The sequence below is a fragment of the Lynx canadensis genome, chromosome C2, assembly GCF_007474595.2.
Source record: "Lynx canadensis isolate LIC74 chromosome C2, mLynCan4.pri.v2, whole genome shotgun sequence".
NCBI classification, from domain to species: domain Eukaryota; kingdom Metazoa; phylum Chordata; class Mammalia; order Carnivora; family Felidae; genus Lynx; species Lynx canadensis.
The window spans coordinates 37,866,135-37,886,478 of NC_044311.2; the positions used below are offsets into that span (position 1 = coordinate 37,866,135).

At 39.4% G+C, this 20,344-nt stretch overlaps 1 protein-coding gene across 2 annotated transcripts in view; it reads left to right on the forward strand.

The window, feature by feature from the left end:
• PLS1 (plastin 1) overlaps positions 1 to 20,344 on the forward strand; it is a 104,595-nt gene that overhangs the window by 43,140 nt on the left and 41,111 nt on the right. For both annotated transcript variants that reach the window (XM_030329309.2, XM_030329310.1), the window contains one exon: positions 18,674 to 18,777. In XM_030329309.2, the coding sequence (XP_030185169.1) occupies positions 18,708 to 18,777 (70 nt within the window). In that variant the 5' untranslated portion in view covers positions 18,674 to 18,707. The remainder of the gene's footprint in view (positions 1 to 18,673; positions 18,778 to 20,344) is intronic.

The window sequence follows — 20,344 nt, forward strand, 5'->3', positions numbered from 1 at the left end:
ACTGAGCATATATTTGGTAGTATTTTATTGATTTTCTACACTTGCATTCAAATAAAGAATTTTTATTGAACACCATCTATGGGTAAGCAAGGTAGTGGACACTCATATTCAGAAGTGATCGCAGGAATGCATAGTCCTTGGTAGAGGTAGGATCGACAGAAGATACAGTGTGCAAACTGGCATTCACCACAGAGTGTTGAATGAGTTTCTTTGGCATTGCTAGGGGACATAGCTGCTTGGTCTGAGGGAGGTGAGGAAGACTTCACCAAGAAATGGTATTTACCTGGATCCGGAATGATTACCAGGAATCTGCAGGATGTAGAAAGGCTGACGAGAATTCTTAGAAAAGGGCATGTGCAGAGGGTCGGTATTAAGGAAGAACTAATGTGTACAGGATCTGCTGGTGTGCTCAGTATGACTGTGGCATGTAGTGTGGGCAGGGTGATATCTTGTGGTATAGGGACATTTCATTAGATACCAGCTTGGATTTATTCTAGTAGTACATCAAAATTTATTCCCTCCAGTTTTCAAAATTATTAACTGCTATGTAGGAATGGTTAAATGTGAATCTCTACTTTTTTCCTTCCATCACCTCTGAATCTATTATAAAAGTAATATATGATCATTGTCGAAAATAGGTAACTATATAGAAATAAATCACTCAGTCTCACCACCCTCTCCTCCCAGATAGCTCCCGTTACCAGTTTTATGTTAAAAAATTCTTTCTTTCTTTTAAAAAATTATGGGCACCTGGTGGTTGAGTCCATTAAGCATCTGACTTCAGCTCAGGTCATGATCTCACAATTTATGGGTTTGAGCCCCATGTCAGGCTCTGTGCTGGAGCCTGCTTCAGATTCTGTGTCTCACTCTCTCTCTGCCTCTCTCCTGCTCATGCTCCCTCCCTCTCTCTCTTAAAAATTAAAAAAAAAAAATTATGCCCTGTTTTTGTTTTTGTTTTTGTTTTTGTTTTGCTTATAAATGAATTCTTTCTTTTATCTCTGAATATTTCAGCCACACTTAAAGTCTCTTTCATGATTTCCAGTTTGGAAGTCTTTTACTGTCTGCTGAGATGATGGGTTCTTACCTGATTTACAACTGTGAGCTCATCTTCAGAGCATTTGCTTTTCTTTAGTGGAGTTCGGTGTATGCTGTAGGCAGTCCAGGTGTTCCTATGGGGCAGTGTTCCTTCTGCTTGCCAGATCCACGTGGTTTCATTGGTTTCTTAGGACCTGCTCTTGCTTGATTTCCCACTTCATTTCTGGTACCAGGAGATTTCTTTTGCTTGCTCAGGCTTACATACATATTGAAAAAATGCAAAGATTTATATTTTATCCAACATTTCTATGTGTTTGAAGCAGCAGGAGGAACTTAACCTATTGCCTCTGTCATTTTAGCTGCCCACTCTTTCTTTGTGTAGATATAGACTTTAAACAAAGTTGGGAATATATTACATGTATTGATATCTCCTTTGTTTTTAACCTGATAATATATTGTGAGTTTTTTCTCATATTCTTTGAGGACATTACTTTTATTTTTATTTAAACAAATTTTTTTTAATGCTTATTTATTTTGAGAGAGAGAGAGAGGATTGCAAGCTGGGGAGAGAAGGAGACACAGAATCCAACGCAGGCTCCAGGCTCCAAGATGTCAGCACAGAACCCGATGTGGAGATTGAACTCACGAACGGTGAGATCGTGACCTGAGCAGAAGTCCTACGCGCAACCGATTGAGCCATCCAGGCTGTTTTATTTTTTATTATTTTGTTACTATATTTTAAATTTATTTTTTTAATTTACCTCCAAGTCCGTTAGCATAAAGTGCAACAATGATTTCAGGAGTAGATTCCTTTTATTTTTTTAATTTAAAAAAATTTTTTTTTAAATTTACAAGCAAATTGGGGCGCCTGGGTGGCTCAGTCGGTTAGGCGGCCGACTTCGGCTCAGGTCACGATCTCGCGGTCTGTGAGTTCGAGCCCCGCGTCAGGCTCTGTGCTGACAGCTCAGAGCCTGGAGCCTGTTTCGGATTCTGTGTCTCCCTCTCTCTGACCCTCCCCCGTTCATGCTCTGTCTCTCTCTGTCTCAAAAATAAATAAACGTTAAAAAAAATTTAAAAAAAATTTACAAGCAAATTAGTCAGCATATAGTACCACAATGATTTCAGGAGTAGATTCCTTAGTGCCCCTTACCCATTTAGCCCATCCCCCCTCCCACAACCCCTCCAGTAGCCCTCAGTTTGTTCTCCATATTTATGAGTCTCTTCTGTTTTGCCCCCTCCCTGTTTTTATATTATTTTTGTTTCCCTTCCCTTATGTTCATCTGTTTTGTCTCTTAAACTCCTCATATGAGTGAAGTCATATGGTTTTTGTCTTTCTCTGACTGACTAATTTCACTTAGCATAATACCCTCCAGTTCCATCCACATTGTTGCAAATGGCAAGATTTAATTCTTTTTGATTGCCAAATAATACTCCATTGTATATATATACCACATTTTCTTTATCCATTCATCCATCGATGGACATTTGGGCTCTTTCCATACTTTGGCTATTGTTGATAGTGCTGCTATAAACATGGGGGTGCATGTGTCCCTTCAAAACAGCACACCTGTACAGGAGTAGATTCCTTAATGCCCCTTACCCATTTAGCCCATTCCCCCTCCTACAACCCCTCCCAGTAACCCTCTGTTTGTTCTCCATACTTAAGAGTCTCTTATGTTTTGTACCCCTCCCTGTTTTTGTATTATTTTTGCTTTCCTTTCCTTATATTCATCTGTTGTATATCTTACAGTCCTCATATGAAAGAAGTCATATACTATTTGTCTGTCTCTGACTGATTAATTTTGCTTAGCATAACACTCTCTAGTTCCATCCACGTAGTTACAAATGGCAAGATTTCATTCTTTTTGATTGCCGAGTAATACTCTATTGAGTGTGTGTGTGTGTGTGTGTGTGTGTGTGTGTGTGTATACATACACACACACACACACACACACATATATATATATATACCACATCTTTATCCATTCATCCATCAGTGGACATTTGGGCTCTTTCCATACTTTGGCTATTGTTGATAGTGCTGCTATAAACATTGGGGTTCATGTGTCCCTTGGAAACAGGATACCTGTATCCCTTGGATAAATGCCTAATAGTGCAATTGCTGGGTCATAGGGTAGTTCTATTTTTAATTTTTTGAGGAACCACCATACTGTTTTCCAGACTGGCCTGTACCAGCTTGCATTCCCACCAGCAATGCAAAAGAGATCCTCTTTCTCCGCATCCTTGCCAACATCTGTTGTTGCCTCAGTTGTTAATGTTAGCCATTCTGACAGGTGTAAGGTGGTATCTCCTTGTGGTTTTGATTTGTACTTCCCTGATGATGAGTGATGTTGAGCATTTTTTCATGTGTCGGCTGGCCATCTGGATGTCTTCTTTGGAGAAGTGTCTATTCCTGTCTTTTGTCCATTTCTTCACTGGATTCTTTGGGTTTTGGGTATTGAGTGTGATAAGTTCTTTATAGACTTTGGATACTAACCCTTTATCTGATATGTCATTTGCAAATGTCTTCTCCCATTCTGTCGGTTGCCTTTTGGTTTTGCTGATTGTTTCCTTCGCTGTGCAGAAGCTTTTTATTTTGATGAGGTCCCAATAGTTCATGTTTACTTTTGTTTCCCTTGCCTCTGGAGATGTGTTGAGTAAGAAGTTGCTGCGGGCAAGATCAAAGAGGTTTTTGCCTGCTTTCTCCTCAAGAATTTTGATGACTTCCTGTCTTACATTGAGGTCTTTCATCCATTTTGAGTTTATTTTTGTGTATGGTGTAATATAGTGGTCCAGGTTTATTTTTCTGCATGTCACTGTCCAGTTTTCCCAGAACCACTTGCTGAAGAGACTGTCTTTATTCCATTGGATATTCTTTCCTGCTTTGTCAAAGATTAGTTGGCCATAGGTTTGTAGGTCCATTTCTGGGTTCTCTATTCTGTTCCATTGATTGGAGTGTCTGTTTTTGTGCCAGTACCATGCTGTCTTGATGATTACAGCTGTGTAATACAGCTTGAAGTCTGCCTAGTGGCTCTTTTAATTTTTTTTTTCAACGTTTATTTATTTTTGGGACAGAGAGAGACAGAGCATGAACGGGGGAGGGGCAGAGAGAGAGGGAGACACAGAATCGGAAACAGGTTCCAGGCTCTGAGCCATCAGCCTGACGCGGGGCTCGAACTCACGGACCGCGAGATCGTGACCTGGCTGAAGTCGGACGCTTAACCGACTGCGCCACCCAGGCGCCCCAACCTAGTGGCTCTTTTAAAAGGGTATTTTGAGTAGGTCAGTGATTTTTCAGTTTAGAAGTTTTTTTCTCAGTCTTCAGGAGCTAGAGTGGCTGCTAACTTGCCCTTCTTTGTTATTTGCTTTTCCCATTCTGTCTTCTAAGAAAATCAGATCCTTAGGTGGAAGGTGTGTTTGGTGACAGGATGATGGGTGAAAGAGTGCAAATTGCAGAAGGTGAGCAAAGAGTTGAATTGCTCAACATAAGAAAAGTTGTTGGAATGGAGGTTAAGGAAAGAAATACCTTGTAGGAAGGGAGGCTGAGACCTAAAGAAGGTGGTCCAGGATTTGTAGCACAGAAGGAGGTGCTATCCCAGAGAGGAGTTTTGGGGAAAGATGTGGTAATTAAAGAAAAAATGTGCCGAGTTTTGTCCAATGGTATGCATTGTCAATTTTCTTCTCCACCTCTCCACAAAATCTTAAGTAAAAAGTTTCTCATTAAATGCTTGTTAGGCTGGGTCTATTGGGGAATACGTTGAAGATGATGGGCATAGTGTAAGAGTCAAGTACTGGATGGGGAGAGTCAGGGAGAGCTGGACCTCCTGAAGTAGCCCTGACGAGACACCAGGGTGCTGGACTAAGGCAGTGACAAGTGACGGTGGAGAGGAGGGTGTATTCCAGAATATGGAGGTAGGATTTGGTGGTAAGTTACAGTTTTTTGCAGGGAGAAGGTAGTGGAGTCAAGATGACCTTGAGTCTTACAGTGTGAGAGGCTGCATACATAGGAGATGTCTCAGATGAGTGGGACTGACCTGGGGAAGAAAAGTCACTGTTTCCAGGCTTGTAATTGGGGGTGTGAATGCTAGTGCTTTTGAATGGATGACATGATCCCAGAAGGGTATGTATCTGTCTTGCTCACTGGACAGAAGAGTCCTCCCCATTGTTCCTCTTCTCTTATAAGGTCTGAGGTTCTGGTTTGGCCCAGAGAATGAGAGGGATTTCTATAACAACTAGCATTTGTCTTCTCAAATGATCGTATTGAGTAGGCCTTAGAGCTAACTTTGATTGAATTCAAGAAAATAAGGATTATAATGTGAGAGTTGTAAAAAAAATTATACCTTTACAACTTATTATTCAAATTTTCTATATCCTTATTTACTTTTGACTCATTAAACTATCAGAAATTAACATTTCCTATACTAGTTGTGCTCTTGTTAATTTCTTCCTTTATTTCTAAAGTTATACAACCCATGGCATATAAACATTAATGTCAGTGTGTCTTAATTTTGACTGCATTTGTGGTTAGTGGTTTTTGCTTCAGGTCCTCTTTGGTTGTAAATACTTTCAACCAGCATTGCCAAAGACTTGTTCTTCAGCTCTGAGCATAGCATTGACTCCTCAGTGTAGATGCCCGTTCTGTCATCTTTGGAGGAGTGTGGACCGGATTTTATAAATTTTATAAGTCATTAAAATTCACTGTGTCTCAGTTTCTCTATTGGGAGACCTATGTCTAATAACGAGTTAAAGAGGTAAAATGGATGCTTGGAAAGTATAAAATACTCAATAAATATAAAGTACTGTTTAATTTTACTAATGCCAAGATTCTGGTGTGAGAAAATTTCCAGAGCTGGTAGTGGGCACTGCTTCCTTCCATTCTCCAAAGCAAAGGGTACAGATACCTCATAGTTCTTGGGCAGGTATCTAATTGCATTGTGGAAGCATCCATCTCTTATGAGTAACAAAGGCCCTAACCTGTTATGGTCAGCTAGTAGAATCCTTCTGTGGTTGCATGTAGACTGTTAGAAGAATGAGAAAACCATAGACGTGTTAACTGTTGTACTCTTAAAAAAAACCGTGATGATAGTTTTAATTCTTCGTGATATGGCATCCTTTGCAATTGTTGGAAAATATTTTCTGGCACTAATGCTTTTTAGCCATAATTTATAGAAATTTGGGATTTTAGGAAAGATTTCTATGAGTGCTTGAAAACACACATATATGATAATTCCTTCCTTTGTCAGTTAATAAAGAGGGTCAGGGTTTCTGCAAGTTGTGAAGTGCCTCCAGGTTTCAGCTCCTGACAACACTGTTTTAATTTATTGGTGTAAAAAGTGAAACACTTCACATTTAAACTGATGTGTGTTTTGGAGGCTAAAGCTCAAACCCTGACATGGAAACACCCTGGATAGGACTCCTCTGCTCACTTGGGCACAAGTTGGACAAGAATGTCTGTTGCTGTGAATCATTTACTTGGAAATTCTTGGGTGGAAATGGTGGGAAAGGATTATAAACTAGGAAGTAATGCCTGGATTATTCTAGAGCCCTCGAAAGTGACTCACAGCTTCCTTTTCTCTGACAGCTCCCTGGTGTTTGTATTGAGGCATTTATTCTGAATGAAATATTTGGCATCATAGGCGGTTACAGTCTGGGTAATTACCTCCCTAATGTATAATTTCCAGTGAATAAATAATACATGGAAAATAGGAACAAGGTATTTTTGTACAGACAGAAAAAAATGTAATGTAAAAGAATTCATACAGTTCTCACAAAACTCATTTAAATCCTTCCATACATTCTCTAACATTTTAGCAAGACAGATCACACTGTCCACACTTCGCCCTAATGCTACTACGTTGGAAAACCAGGTTGTAGGGCAGCTTCTAATAGGGAACAATCACAGGGTGTATAACTTGAGATATAGGGGCAGAAGGAGATGTATGGAAACCGCCACTTTGAAACGTAATTAAGGGCCTGGACTTGGAAAACTCCCTAGGCGTGGATCCCAGCTCTGCCACTTACTGGGAAGTTTTGGGCCTCAATTTCTCTAACTGTAAAATGGGAATTATAAAATTACCAACCTCAGAGAATTGCTGTGTGGATTGAGACAATATATGTACTACTTAGAACAGTGTTTGGTGTATGATGAGCACCTATGAATGTTTATTACTATCAAAGGGGTAGGGGAAGTCTCCCTTGCCTTTTTTGGACTGCTGTTGTGTATGAGTGCTGTGTTTTGTGGGGTTTTCTTGGATGGAGAGTTTGGGGGAGATTTTATGAGTCTTGTTCATTTGACCTTCAGATGTTCTTAACTGGGTGGGATGAGTTCAGGTCAGGAGAAGACTGGTAGAATGGCATGCTTGCATTTGCTTGGGAGTCCGAATTAAACCTTGCTTTTTTGCGTGATGCAAACACAGAGCCTGTGCAGAAGGCAAATGAACCTAGGACAAAGAGATTCTCTACAGCTGTAGGTCTTCTGGATACCCCCTGAGCACAGGGTTGGGCATGTGGCCTGAGCCCTGCCAAACAGACTAACATCCTGGGGATTAGACTGTCATTCACAGCTGGTGATGGTTGAGGCATCTGGAGACAGAGTTCTAAAGTGGCACATCATAGTTTCCACTGTGGAGCTCCTTTAGAACTGCCTGGCACCTGTCCTTCCAGAGGCTTCTTGTTCAGCCCTCCCTTCCTCTTTGAGCCAGAGTGTTCCAGTGTGTTCCTTTTTGGGCAAATTTTGCCAGTCTTTGTTGCTTACAATGAAAATACCTTAGCTGGCACAAATACCAGGTAGGAAGATTAAATGTTTCCATCGTCAATAGGTAAGGGGATACAGGTGAAGCCAAGAGTCTTGGAAATCATAGAAAATTCCTTTTTAGAGAGTATGGCTTACAGTGAGACAATAAGTTGTTTTCTGAGGTGCATAAGGAGTGAATTGTTGACCTATTTGAATGGAAAAAGAAAGAATCTTTGGGCTGGCCAGCATTGGCCTGCTCCGATTAGAAGATGTAGCATGCAGGCATCTTTGGAGATCGCAGGGGTTATTTTTCATGTCAGAAGTAGCTATTACCAATAGGCAAAAAAACAAGCTTGCTTTATTTAAATAAGATGATCTTCATTGTGCTTCATGGTAAAGTGCCAGGAACTAAAAATTTGTATTATAACTTCAACATTAGGACTGACTTAAAAATATATATATATATATATGCAATAAACTGAAGAACTGTAACACCCTTTTGTGGAAGGATTTAGAAATAATAAAATTAGTAAACATATTAAGTGGATTTCTTTTTTAAAAAAAGGCTTTCAGAGGAGTGACATCTTTTGAATAAGATCACTCACCATCACTGTCACCAAGAGGTTAAAAGTGGAGTTTTTAAGTATTTATATTGTATTGTATCATTTTACCACCTTGAAATTTTTAATTAGAGAAGTAATAGAAGATACACCATTGCTCTCAAAAACTTAAAAATTTCAAGGTGATAAGGTGCTGTAATACAATATAGATACTAAGTCTGAGAAATTGGAGTTATCTGAGTACTCTGTGGGGAGTCCACTAAGAATTTTCTTCCTTAGTGCAATTTTCATCTTTCTTTGCCTTTTCCTGTTTCAAGGTCCAGCTCAGATGGCACCTGCTCTGTAAAGTCTTCTTTGAAGACTAGAAGCCGTCAGAAGATTCTTCCTTTCCTACTTATTTCATTCTGGCTTGCATTGTGGTTCTGGAGGTGGCATCCTAGCTCATTTTGAGGGCTGACTCTTTGGTAGGGGCTCTGTCAGGGGCCATGTTGAAAAGGGGACCCTGAGGCAACTCAAGGCCTTGTGGGAAAGAGCTGTGATTGGTGAATGACGTCTGCAGTGGGTGAGGGAGTCTCATGTGCTTGCCATTGCTGTCATCTGGGGTTTATTGGCTCCCTTACTAGATTGTAAATTCTTTGAGAGCCAGTTCCATATGTGAGTCACCAGTAGATTACCTCCAACATTTGGAACAACACCTAGCACCTTAGATGTTTCCAGTAAATGTGCTGAGACGCAATGAGGCCAAAGGAGAAATTTATGGTGGAATTTGAGCTCTGCTTGGAGGGCACATGAAGAATTGAATGTGAAAGAGTAGAGTTTCTCGGGACAGGAAAAGACATGAAGGAAAGTTATGGGACAATCAGGAAGAGGCCTTGGGAGAAAGAGGTCTTTCTCAGGGTAGATTGGGAAAGAAGAATTGTTAACAGGGAGGGATTGGAGTCTGGAGGCATAGTTTTACAGCCAAAAATTATTGAGGCTATATTCTGAAGAAGGAAATGGTAGTATTAAGGAACAACAACCAAAAAAAAAAAAAAAGAGAGAGAGAGAGAGAATTTAATTATGGAAGACATCAGCTTTTGGAATGGTTTCTTCTAGAATTTAAAAATAGAGAATAATTAGGCAGCTTGTATAATTTTGAATAGTGATATAGTGACATCTCATGGAATGATTGTAAACTGGAATCCAAAACAACAATAAAAGCAGCAAATAGATTTGATTTAAAAACCTGTTGTTTCTAATGTTCTTACTTAAAGTTTATTTCAGGCCACTTTCTTTCAACATCTGTAACTACATTAGACCACTAATCATGTAAAAAAAAAAATGCTATTACAAGACAAGATGGAGGGATGCCTCACTGGCTCAGTCGGAAGAGCATGCAACTCTTGATCTCAGGGTCATGAGTTCGAGCCCTACACTTGGTGTAGAGATTACTTAAAAATAAATAAATAAACTTAAAAAAAAAGACTAGATGGAGAGTTTTGGTTTTTTCATCTTCATTAATTCCTGAATTCCTGTCTGCCATATATCTTCCTTGTTCCCTTTGTACTTTGGAAGCACATTACTGTGCCATGCAGCAAATTATAATGTGGGTCCCATTGAGGTTTAGATGAAGTACCCCTTTGGAAATTGAACTAACTTACAGGGTCTTGATACTTGGGTGTACCTGCTTTCAGTGAGCTGTTGGATAAACCTGCAAACATCTTAGATGTCTGTTTTTTTACTGTCAGGTGTTTGGTAAGTTGCTCTCCCCACGGCCCCGCACCCGCCCCGTTACCTGCACTGCATTAGTAATTTCCTGACTTTAATGATTTGTTGACTCTGAATGTTTTTTTTAGTGTAGCTGGATTGCCCTGCCCTGCCTCACAACAAAAAGGCCTGCCATTCCTCATAATATATTACTACTGAGTTTGTCATCTTTTTTAAAAAAAATTTTTTAATGTTTATTCATTTTTTTGAGAGAGAGAGAGAGAGAGCACAAGTGGGGGAGCAGCAGAGAGAGAGGGAGACACAGAATCCAAAGTAGGCTCCAGGCTCTGAGCTGTCAGCACAGAACCCGATGGGGGGCTCAAACCCACAAACTGAGAGATCATGACCTGAGCTGAAGTCAGCAGCTTAATCAACTAAGCTACCCAGGCGCCCCTGAGTTTTTCATCTTTACCTAGAAACGAATTAACAGAAATGGGAAGGAGAATCTTTCTGGATAAAGGGAAGGATAAAAGGTGCAGAGAAGCCATAAGCCTGGAGGCCTTTAGGCTATGAATGTAATCTTCAGTGCTGCTGATTGCTGTGGGAGCAACCATAATCTAACTTTTTTGTACTTCACTAATGCACTGAGCTTTCTGAGATCAGGTGTGGTGGTGGTGGTAAAATACAAATTATGACAAATACCAATGATACTGTGATAGTGTTGAGTGGTGACAGATGGCGCTACAGTTGTGGTGAGCACAGCACAACATATAGAGATGCTGAATCACTGTTGTGCACCTGACACTAATGTAACATTGTGTGTCAACCAAACAACAACAACAGCAACAACAAAAACCTTAAAACTATTGTGCTTCTTATCTACATGTAAACTTAGAAAATATAATTATGATTAATTTTCTTTCCCAGTTCGGAATGTTTAAATATTTTCTATTGTTTGAGGAATTGACGCCCCCCCCCCTTACATTTTCTTTTTGTAAACTATGTCTGTTATTACTCCTCATATATCAGTTTGGACTCTTGGTTGCAAGCAATAGAAACTTAGTTTAACTGGCTTTAAAGAAAAATTGTTTCAAGTAACTAAAGACATAAAGGCTTTAGCCCAGTGGGATTTAGCACTTAACTCTGCCCAGACAGGTTTTCTCTTCACCCACTGGCTCTGCTCTCTGCTATGTTGGTTTTGGCTTAATTCTCTGCTTCAGGTCTTCCCCTTCTGGAGGCAAGATTGATGTGGCTGTTCTGGCCTGTACTTCTTCATGAAAAACTGATCCAGGGGAGTTTGTGGGACTCTTATTACAGAAAGTTCCACAAAAGCTTTAATGTCTCATTGGCTCCAACTGTGTTACATACCTATCCCTAAACCAAATCCCTACAGCAGAGAATATGATGTATTGATTGGCTTGGACCTGGAACTTCACTCAACTGTTATATGTGGATTATATGGAATGAGCGGAACCCCAAAACTAAAATTGGTGCTGTTACCAGGAGAAGGGAAATGGTTACTGGAGAAGAAAACAAAACAAAACATTGGGAAATGATATTTGAAGTATTGATGGTATTGTAACATTATATGATAGCAGTTTGGGGAACATTAGTATGGTGAATTTTCTCAGAGAGTCAGAGAAGTCCTAAAGTGGAGGTGGGAGTGGGGGAGAGTAGGTGGGATATAAATAATAAACGAGAAGGAAAAGATCCTGGGATGATGGGCAGATCCAGTTACCTGAGCTGGGAATCTGTGATTAGTGGGCTCCTGACCTGCTGGCTCCTCTTCTCTCAGAGAAGCTGACACTTAGAAATATCCCTTACTGGGAGCAGGGATGTGGTGAGTGGTGCATAGCAGAGGTTGGGTTTTGACACATTAAGAGACAAAATGTGTTCTTCAGGCTTTTAGACTGAGCTAATGTTATGCGAGTGTTTCTAGAGAAACATAGCTCTACCAGGTTCCCTTGGGAGACCAAGTGAGGTCACATGGAATTAGGGAGGTGTAGAAGCAAAATTAATAGACCAGAGTTTTGATCTGACCAGAGTTTTGATCTGACACACATGGTGTTTTATCAGTACACACATGGTGTATATACACACACACACACATACATATATATATATTTTTTTTCACATATATACATATATATATATATATATATATTTACTCCTTTGTAAAGGAATTTGGGGGAAATGGACAAAAATTATTTTTGAAAGATTTAGAAAAAACACCTGCTATATATAGCCAAGTGGGCTCAAAATTTTGAATACCATCTTTGTGCCCCTAATACTGGGTAGGGTGAACAGGTGCTCCGTAAGTTGTGAATAAATAATGAGTAAGTGGGTGAGTGAATGAAGAGAACCGGTTATTGAGGTATGGAGATTCTTTCAGTCTCTTCACTCACCTGTTGGTGACACATTTCGCACAGACAACTGTTCTGCTTGGCACCTTTTTTACCTAGTACTCTCCCTGCTCTATGAAGAGAAATATTACCATTAGTGAATTTTAGTAAATTTTCCCCACATGCGTAACACATTAAGGCTATTGGAAACATAAAAATCAGAAAACCTGCATCTTCTACCTGTATAGAGCAAACAGTGAGTTTAGGAAGGTGAATGAGATTAACAAAGTGTGACTATCACAGGGCAGTACATGATCAAGAATAAGTTAATGCATGTGAGCTGAATAACATATAAAAGCCAAGGTGAAAACAGGCTATGATGCTAATGCAGGTGGGAAGGAGGTAAGGACATGAGTGTGGCGGGCAGACCATGGAATGGAGAGTAGGGGGCAGAAGGCACATGAATTAGGTGGTGTGGGGACTGATGAAATGGTTGATCCTTGGAACTGAAGCAGAAAAAAGCCCCAACATTAAGATATCTGTATATTATTATTTTTTGTCATGTTTGTTTTTGTAGATTGCTAGGCCACCCTTTAAAAAGAAGTCACAAATGAGTTAGTTTGGAACTAAGTGTCACTGCCTCACAGATGTGTTATACCTGGCTTAACTCTTCATATTGGTGCTGATTATGGTCTCTACGATTGTGCAGGCACTTAGGCAAATTGGTTTTGCTTATCTGAGAATAAAGTTACATTTTTATAACAGTTACCCTTTTAAGACAGTTTGGGATTTTGCCAGTTTAGGCTTGTTGGCAATCCAGTTGATGACTTATCAGGAAAGTTCGCCAGCATAGCTGCCCCTTGTAAAATGAATAAAAAAAAAAAATGGAGCTCAGTTCTTTCAGTGCAGAAGGATGCTCAGGAGAAATGTGAATTATATCATACCCATTTAATAGCTTTCTCTGTCCAAAGAGGGGTCAGGCTGGTGTGTAATATTTAATAAAGTCAATGGTCTCCCAGTTCATATTTATATTAGAAAGTCAGTAGACATTCCAGTTAACTAGAGAAAATCTGATGAAGTAACAGTTTGCTAGGGAATATGAATGTTTGCGTTTTGCAGAATGATGTCGCTCCCTGTTGTGAAATGTGGTTGAAAAAAGATTGCTGGAAATACAGAAAAATGAAAGTATTTTCTAGGTTTCCTTTAAACTAAAAAGGAAACTCTTCAGTCATATTTCTTAGCTGCTTATTTTTTTCATATAGTGACTTATTCTACTGACCTTGTGATCTTTAAACTTGTACTGGGGAGCTGAAAATAGAACATAGTGAGAAAAGTGGAACATTGCGGTGGGAGATGAGAAGTTTATGAAGAAGAGGGGGAAGATATAGGATGCCATAGTATTGCCCCTCCCAGAGATACTGCCATGCTCCAGAACCTCTGAGCCTAGGCACTTCTCCAGAAAATTGGAGGATTTTTTTTTCCATAAAAAAGGACAGGCTTTTTCCATAAAAGTCAGGTATGAAAGAAATATCACATTTGTGTATGTTCTTTAAAGCAAATTTATTTTTTTAGATTAAATATAATTTATTGTCAAATTGGTTTCCGTACAACACCCAGCGTTCATCCCAACAGGTGCCCTCCTCAATGCCCATCACCCACTTTCCTCTCTCCCCCACCCCCCATCAACCCTCAGTTTGTTCTCATTTTGACTGTGATGGCTCATCCTGCCTGAGTCAGTCAAGTGCTTCTCAGGCACCTGGAATCTGCCCCTCAGCCTCTCTTGTCCTGGGGTCTTAAACAGAGCAGAGGCTCGCGGGAAGCTCTTCTGTCCTGGATCATCAGTCCCCAGTGTCTGCCTGGGAAATGCCCGTTACTCACAACGGTGCATTCCTTCAGCACGGATTCTCCTGCACCTTGTCTGCCCCTGTCTCTGCCACCCTTGTGGCCACAGTCTTCCTTGCTGGCATCTGCAGATTTCCCTGTTTGCCCATGGAGACAATTTCTCCCTCTCTCTGTCTTCCTTATCTAGTGGCTTCTCAGGGATTTCCTCCTCCTGCTGCCCCATTCCCAGAACACCCAGTAAACCCTGAGGAGGTTTGTGCTTCTACCCGAGGACTCGGAACTGCAGATTCCAGGCTGGTTTTGCTTTCTGTGCTGCCAGCATGCCTGACAAGAGGTAGTTACTACTTTAGTTGAGGGGTGTGACTGGGCGGGGGAGAAGAAACACAATTCTTCTTGGAGAAGAAACACAATTTGATATTTCAATAAATTATTCTTCTACAATAATATTAACTGTTTTGACTGTTCAAGATTGAAGTACTTGAAAAAATGTTTCCCCATGTCCTGAGGGACTTTGGGAAATTTTCTCCTGTTCAAAACATATTCTTGTGTTACCTTTATTATTTTATTGATGTATCATTTTTTTTACTATCTGAACTTAAAAAATTATCTCGTGAATTATTTAAAACAAAACAATTCTTAAAGTAGGTACAGAGACAGTATAACCAGTATCCATATACTGAATGCTCAGATTGAACAGATGTTAAATTTTGCCATAATTGCTTCAAATTTCTCTTAAAAAAATGTAATGGATCCAGTGCCAGCTCCCAGCTGTGCCCCTTTCCTACTTCTCCATAGAAAACCACTATTCTGAATTTGTTGCATCACTCCCATGTGTTTTTAAGTTTTACTATATATGTTTGGCAACATATGTAGTACATACATGTGTTTTTATAATTCACAATAATTGGTACATATACTGTATGTATCTCTTAGCACTTTGCTTTTTCCAGTTACTATGTTTTTAAGAAACGAGTGTAGTTCATTTATTTTGCTGATGTATAAATAGTCTAATAATGTATTCATCTGTTAGTCTAAAGAAAACAGACATTTGCCCTTAAAATATAAATTTGCCCTTAAGGGGCGCCTGGGTGGCTTAGTCAGTTAAGCATCCGAGTCTTGGTTTCAGCTCAGGTCATGATCTCTTGGTTTGTGAGTTCAAGCCCTATGTTGGGCTCCTCACTGTCAGTGCTGAGCCTGCTTGGGACTCTCTCTCTCCCTCTCTCTCTGCCCCTTCCCTGCTGTGCACGCTCTCTCTCTCAAAATAAATAAACTTAAAAAAAAATTCCCTCATATCCTTAAAAAAAGTTTTGCCTTTAAAATATAAATCTGATGAGCACTGTAAGGGTTTATCAGTCACCTATACTTAAGTGTGAAGTGGTCATCAGTCTTTTCTTTAAAACTACCTGTGATGCTTGCAGTGAGAGAATAGGGATGCTAATTGAACTACATGTAGATTTTAAGGGTTTAGAGGCATTAGAAACAGATTTGATGTTGATTCTCTCTCTCTCTCTCTCCCTCCCTCCCTCCCTCCCTCTCTCTCTTTAAACCTTCCTTAGGTAACCTGTGCAGCCCTCTAATTTACATTTAAGGGAGGACACTTGTTCAATCAATAGAAGAACAGATCAATACATAGTAAGCTCATGTATGACATTAGCATAGCTCCAGGCCCATTGAAAGCCCTCAGTAAATATTTGCCATTATTTTTTATATTACTAGAGAAGGGGGAAGTAAGGAAAAAAAGGGAATTTTGGAGGATAGATTAGGGGGCAGGCTGCCTCCTCTGTGTCAACGGCTACCTCAAGAACTCAGGATCTCAGGTGACCAGGGCTAGGGCCACAGGGGGAGGAGAGAAAACAGAATAGCCCAGAAACCAAAAGGTGCCAGTGAAAACAGGTTTGGTCCCTCACAGTTGGGATCTTTACAGTTGGTAGAAAGGTTTCAGAATCTTCTTGGTCTCAAGGGCTGTTCTTAATGCCTTTTCGCCGAAACTGTTCTGGATCCTGGGGTTTTAGATCCTATAAATTATAAATGGCTGCTTAGACTAATTTTGGTAAAGTTTTTAAAAAATTTTTGTAATTTTTTTTTTTTTAATTTTTGAGGGTGGGGAGGGGCAGAGAGAGGGAGAGAAGGAGACACAGAATCGGAAGCTGGCTCCAGGCTCTGAGCTGTCAGCACAGAGCTAGCTGTGGGACTTGAACCCAACAAACTGTGAGATCATGACCTGAGCCAAAGTCGGACACTCAACTGACTGAGCCACCCGGGTGCCCCAATTTTGGTAAAGCTTTTAGAGGTTCATGGAAGTTAGAAATTTGAGGGAGGATAAAAGATCAGATCCCATTTCATCTAATTGGGAAGTTCATATTTAGAGTATACTTCCTTAACTTTCTAAATATATACTTTGTTATGTCAGGATACCCTTGAGGATTAGGAGCGGGGGAGAAAGGCTTTAATTGGTGAAAGAAAGTTTTTTATTTTTTTTTTTTAATTTTTTTTTTCAACGTTTATTTATTTTTGGGACAGAGAGAGACAGAGCATGAACGGGGGAGGGGCAGAGAGAGAGGGAGACACAGAATCGGAAACAGGCTCCAGGCTCTGAGCCGTCAGCCCAGAGCCTGACGCGGGGCTCGAACTCACGGACCGCGAGATCGTGACCTGGCTGAAGTCGGACGCTTAACCGACTGCGCCACCCAGGCGCCCCAAAAGTTTTTTAAATTATATGGGCTAAAAAAACAAAGCGGAGAAGGAAAGCAGTTTTGGAATTACTGAAGAAAAAATGGCACATAACAAAATCTATGGGAAGATACAGCTGTCTATAGAATTCAACATAACCTGCCCCGTTGGTGAGTCTCTGGTCAGTGATCCTGGCTGCCTTTGGGCTGCATCTTTCAAGATAACTCTGAAATACTGTGCTCTTCTGAGCTATCTCAGGCATCCAGGTAGGACTCTTTCCATGCCAGGTGTTTGGAAGCTGGTTAAATGCTGTGTTCCTCATTTCTAAAACTGCAAAGTGAATTCTAGTAACTGCCTTCTGGAGGGTTTCAGGACTGGCAAATGATGTGCCTGATAAATATGAGTCGATCTAGCAAGAATTCTTCCTCCAAAACTTTACAAAGAATTTTACAAAGGCAGCTTTCTTTTAAAATGCAAATTTTTATTTCACAAGTATATAATATATTATTTTTTTATTATTATTTATATATTATTTTATTTATTTTATATAATATATTATATAAATTATATTATTTAATTTATATATATAATTATATAATTTAATATATAATTATATAAATTATTTTATATAATATATTATATAATATAATATATAAGTATATAATATATTATTTTTTATTATTATTTATATATTATTTTATTTATATATTATTACATAAATTAATGTGTATTATTATTCAAATACATATTTATGTGTTTATATGGCTTGTGACCACATTATATTTGGGAGAATGCAGAGTACACGGACCTAGAGACAAGAATGAAACACAGTTTGGTTCGATGACAGCTTAGTGATGAAGCCATGAGTTACTCACTTTCACACCTTGAAAAAGTTACTCATGACTATTTAATTTATTTAAAAATTAAATAGGGGCACCTGGGTGGCTCAGTCGGTTAAGCGTTGGACTTCAGCTTAGGTCATGATCTCACGGTGTATGGGTTCGAGCCCCGTGTCAGGCTCTGTGCTCACAGCTCAGAGCCTGGACCCTGCTTTGGATTCTGTGTCTCCCTGTCACTCTGCTCCTACCCCACTCATGCTGTGTCTCTCTTTCTCAAAAATAAATAAACATTCAAAAAAATTAAAAATTAAATAGTGGGCAATGGTATATTTTTTAAAACCCGAAGATTTAATTATACTTTAATTAGAACCAGACCCCAGAATAACTGTAAGATACAGAAATTTGGGGAAGAACCCCCCAAATTCCTAAGCAAGTATGTATACAAGTGACAAATGAGCCATAACACTCTTCGAGGACTTCACACGATTTAAAACGATTTTTAACTGATCAGTGAAAATGTTAATGTATAAATTATTTGAAAAATTATGTGCTTACTTTATTCTTTTTGTGGACATTATTCATGTCTTAACATTTTACTTCCTGACCACTTCCTTTACATTTATAAATGCTACCCTTCTCTCAAACTTGAAATGTTTATTTTACTGAAGGAGCGGGGTACAATGTAAATGAAAATTGTGCAGGCTACTGGGAAACACGTATGCCCTGTGTAAGGACAAGGCGTAAAAGACAGGCATTCCTTCCATTCCTTCCCTCTGCGGACTCTCTTATTGTCTGGCCCACCTATGCTGGGAAATAGTGTTATGGGGTATCTGTTCCTATTTGTTCCTTGTCAGGCAGACTTCTCAGGTGATTTCTTCTAGAGATTTTACTGCCTGTGTATTCTGTATTGCTTAGATAAATGTTTTCAAAGGGCTAATGTTCTTTTTATAACATTGTTTTTTCTAGCTATAAAGACCTGAAGGTAGTCTTTTCTTCGAAGATGGAAAACAGTACCACTACCATTTCTCGGGAAGAGCTGGAAGAGCTACAGGAAGCATTTAATAAAATAGGTATGCTTGAGAAAAACTAAATATGACATTGCTATTCTGCTTGATGTCAGACTTCCAGGAATGGAATACCCTCTATTGGTTTTACTACCACCCATTTACCCCTAGCTTTATCCTGTTTCTCCCCCCCCCCACCCCCCCATCTAGGTTTCACTGGATTCTTTCTTTCTGAAAGATAAATTAAGACTGGCTTGAATTTCTAAGAGAATTGGACTTTGAATTCTTTGATAATTTCTTTGCTGAGAGTAATCCAGGTTAATGAATGACAGTGTAACTGAATACGTTTAACATGATATCCTCATTACAGAAAGAAAATATAGAAACACTTCCTTGTTTATAAACTGAACTCTGGCCTTCACGTTTGTTGCTAACAGTAACACTTTCTGACTTCACACAGAACATTTTAAAATCTGAATATTGTTTTTAAAGGCTGTGTGTCTTATTTTTCTTCTTTCACTTTTTAAAGCCATTCAGTGTTTTGTCTTTATGACATTATCATTTGATGGCTTTGTATTTTTCTTCCAAAAAAAATTCCCTCATACTCTTTTGGATCAATTCTTCTGCACTTTTGCTCCTAGGAAACCTGTTGCAAACAAGAAGATAAATATCTTTTGCTCTAGTCTGCAAATGCATGCAAGTGAAAGGCGAGCCCAGTGAAAGGATCTTGGGATGGTGACACCACCAATCCTGCTCCTCCCATAGTAGGCTCCTTCTCTGGTACAGAGGAGCAGTCTGTGGGGCACCTGGGTGACTTCAGCTCAGGTCATGATCTCTCCGTCTGTGAGTTTGAGCCCCATGCCAGGCTCTGTGCTGACAGCTCACATTCAGATTCTGTGTCTCTCCCTCTTTCTCTCTACCCCTTTCCCACTTGCACTCTTTCTCACTCTCAAAAATAAATAAACGTTAAAAAAAAAAAGACAGTCTGTGAGAAACGGTCAGATAATAGACTGGGGTGGACATATCATGATCACAATTGATCTTGTGCCTAGATTTCTCACAAACCTAGTGAATCATGACTAAAATTCATGTAAATGAGATGTGGTACAGAATTTTAGAGACCAATATAAAGAGAAAAGAAAGATTGAAGTTTGAAAAAGAAAGCCTCTCCAGAAAGAAAAAAGTAAAGCTGTCAGGAAACTCACAACTTACACATCATTGCTATGAAGTGAAGTGAGTTGTACAAATCTCTGGACCCTTCCACTTCTCCCTGCACAGCCATCCCCAGAGTAACTCAAACCTTCCGAATACAGTCTGCATGGTGGCTGAATTAGGCTCACAGTGAATGCCTTAATCTTGTTTTTTTGTTTTTGTTTTTGTTTTTTGTTTTTTTGAGGACAATATATTTGTCATTAGAGCATTGCATGAATATGGTATGGCCTCTAAAAGATTATTTTTAATAATAAATTTTATAGAGTACTATATGCAGTGCCCAGAGTCTTTTCAAGACAAAAACTAGGCAGTTATTAGGACATTCTGCTCATTTTGAGTGTTGAAACAGAGGAAATAATAAAAATGTATCCCTAGTCTGCTATTGGTGTTATTTTATAGGTGCAGTTTGGTAGCTTGAATA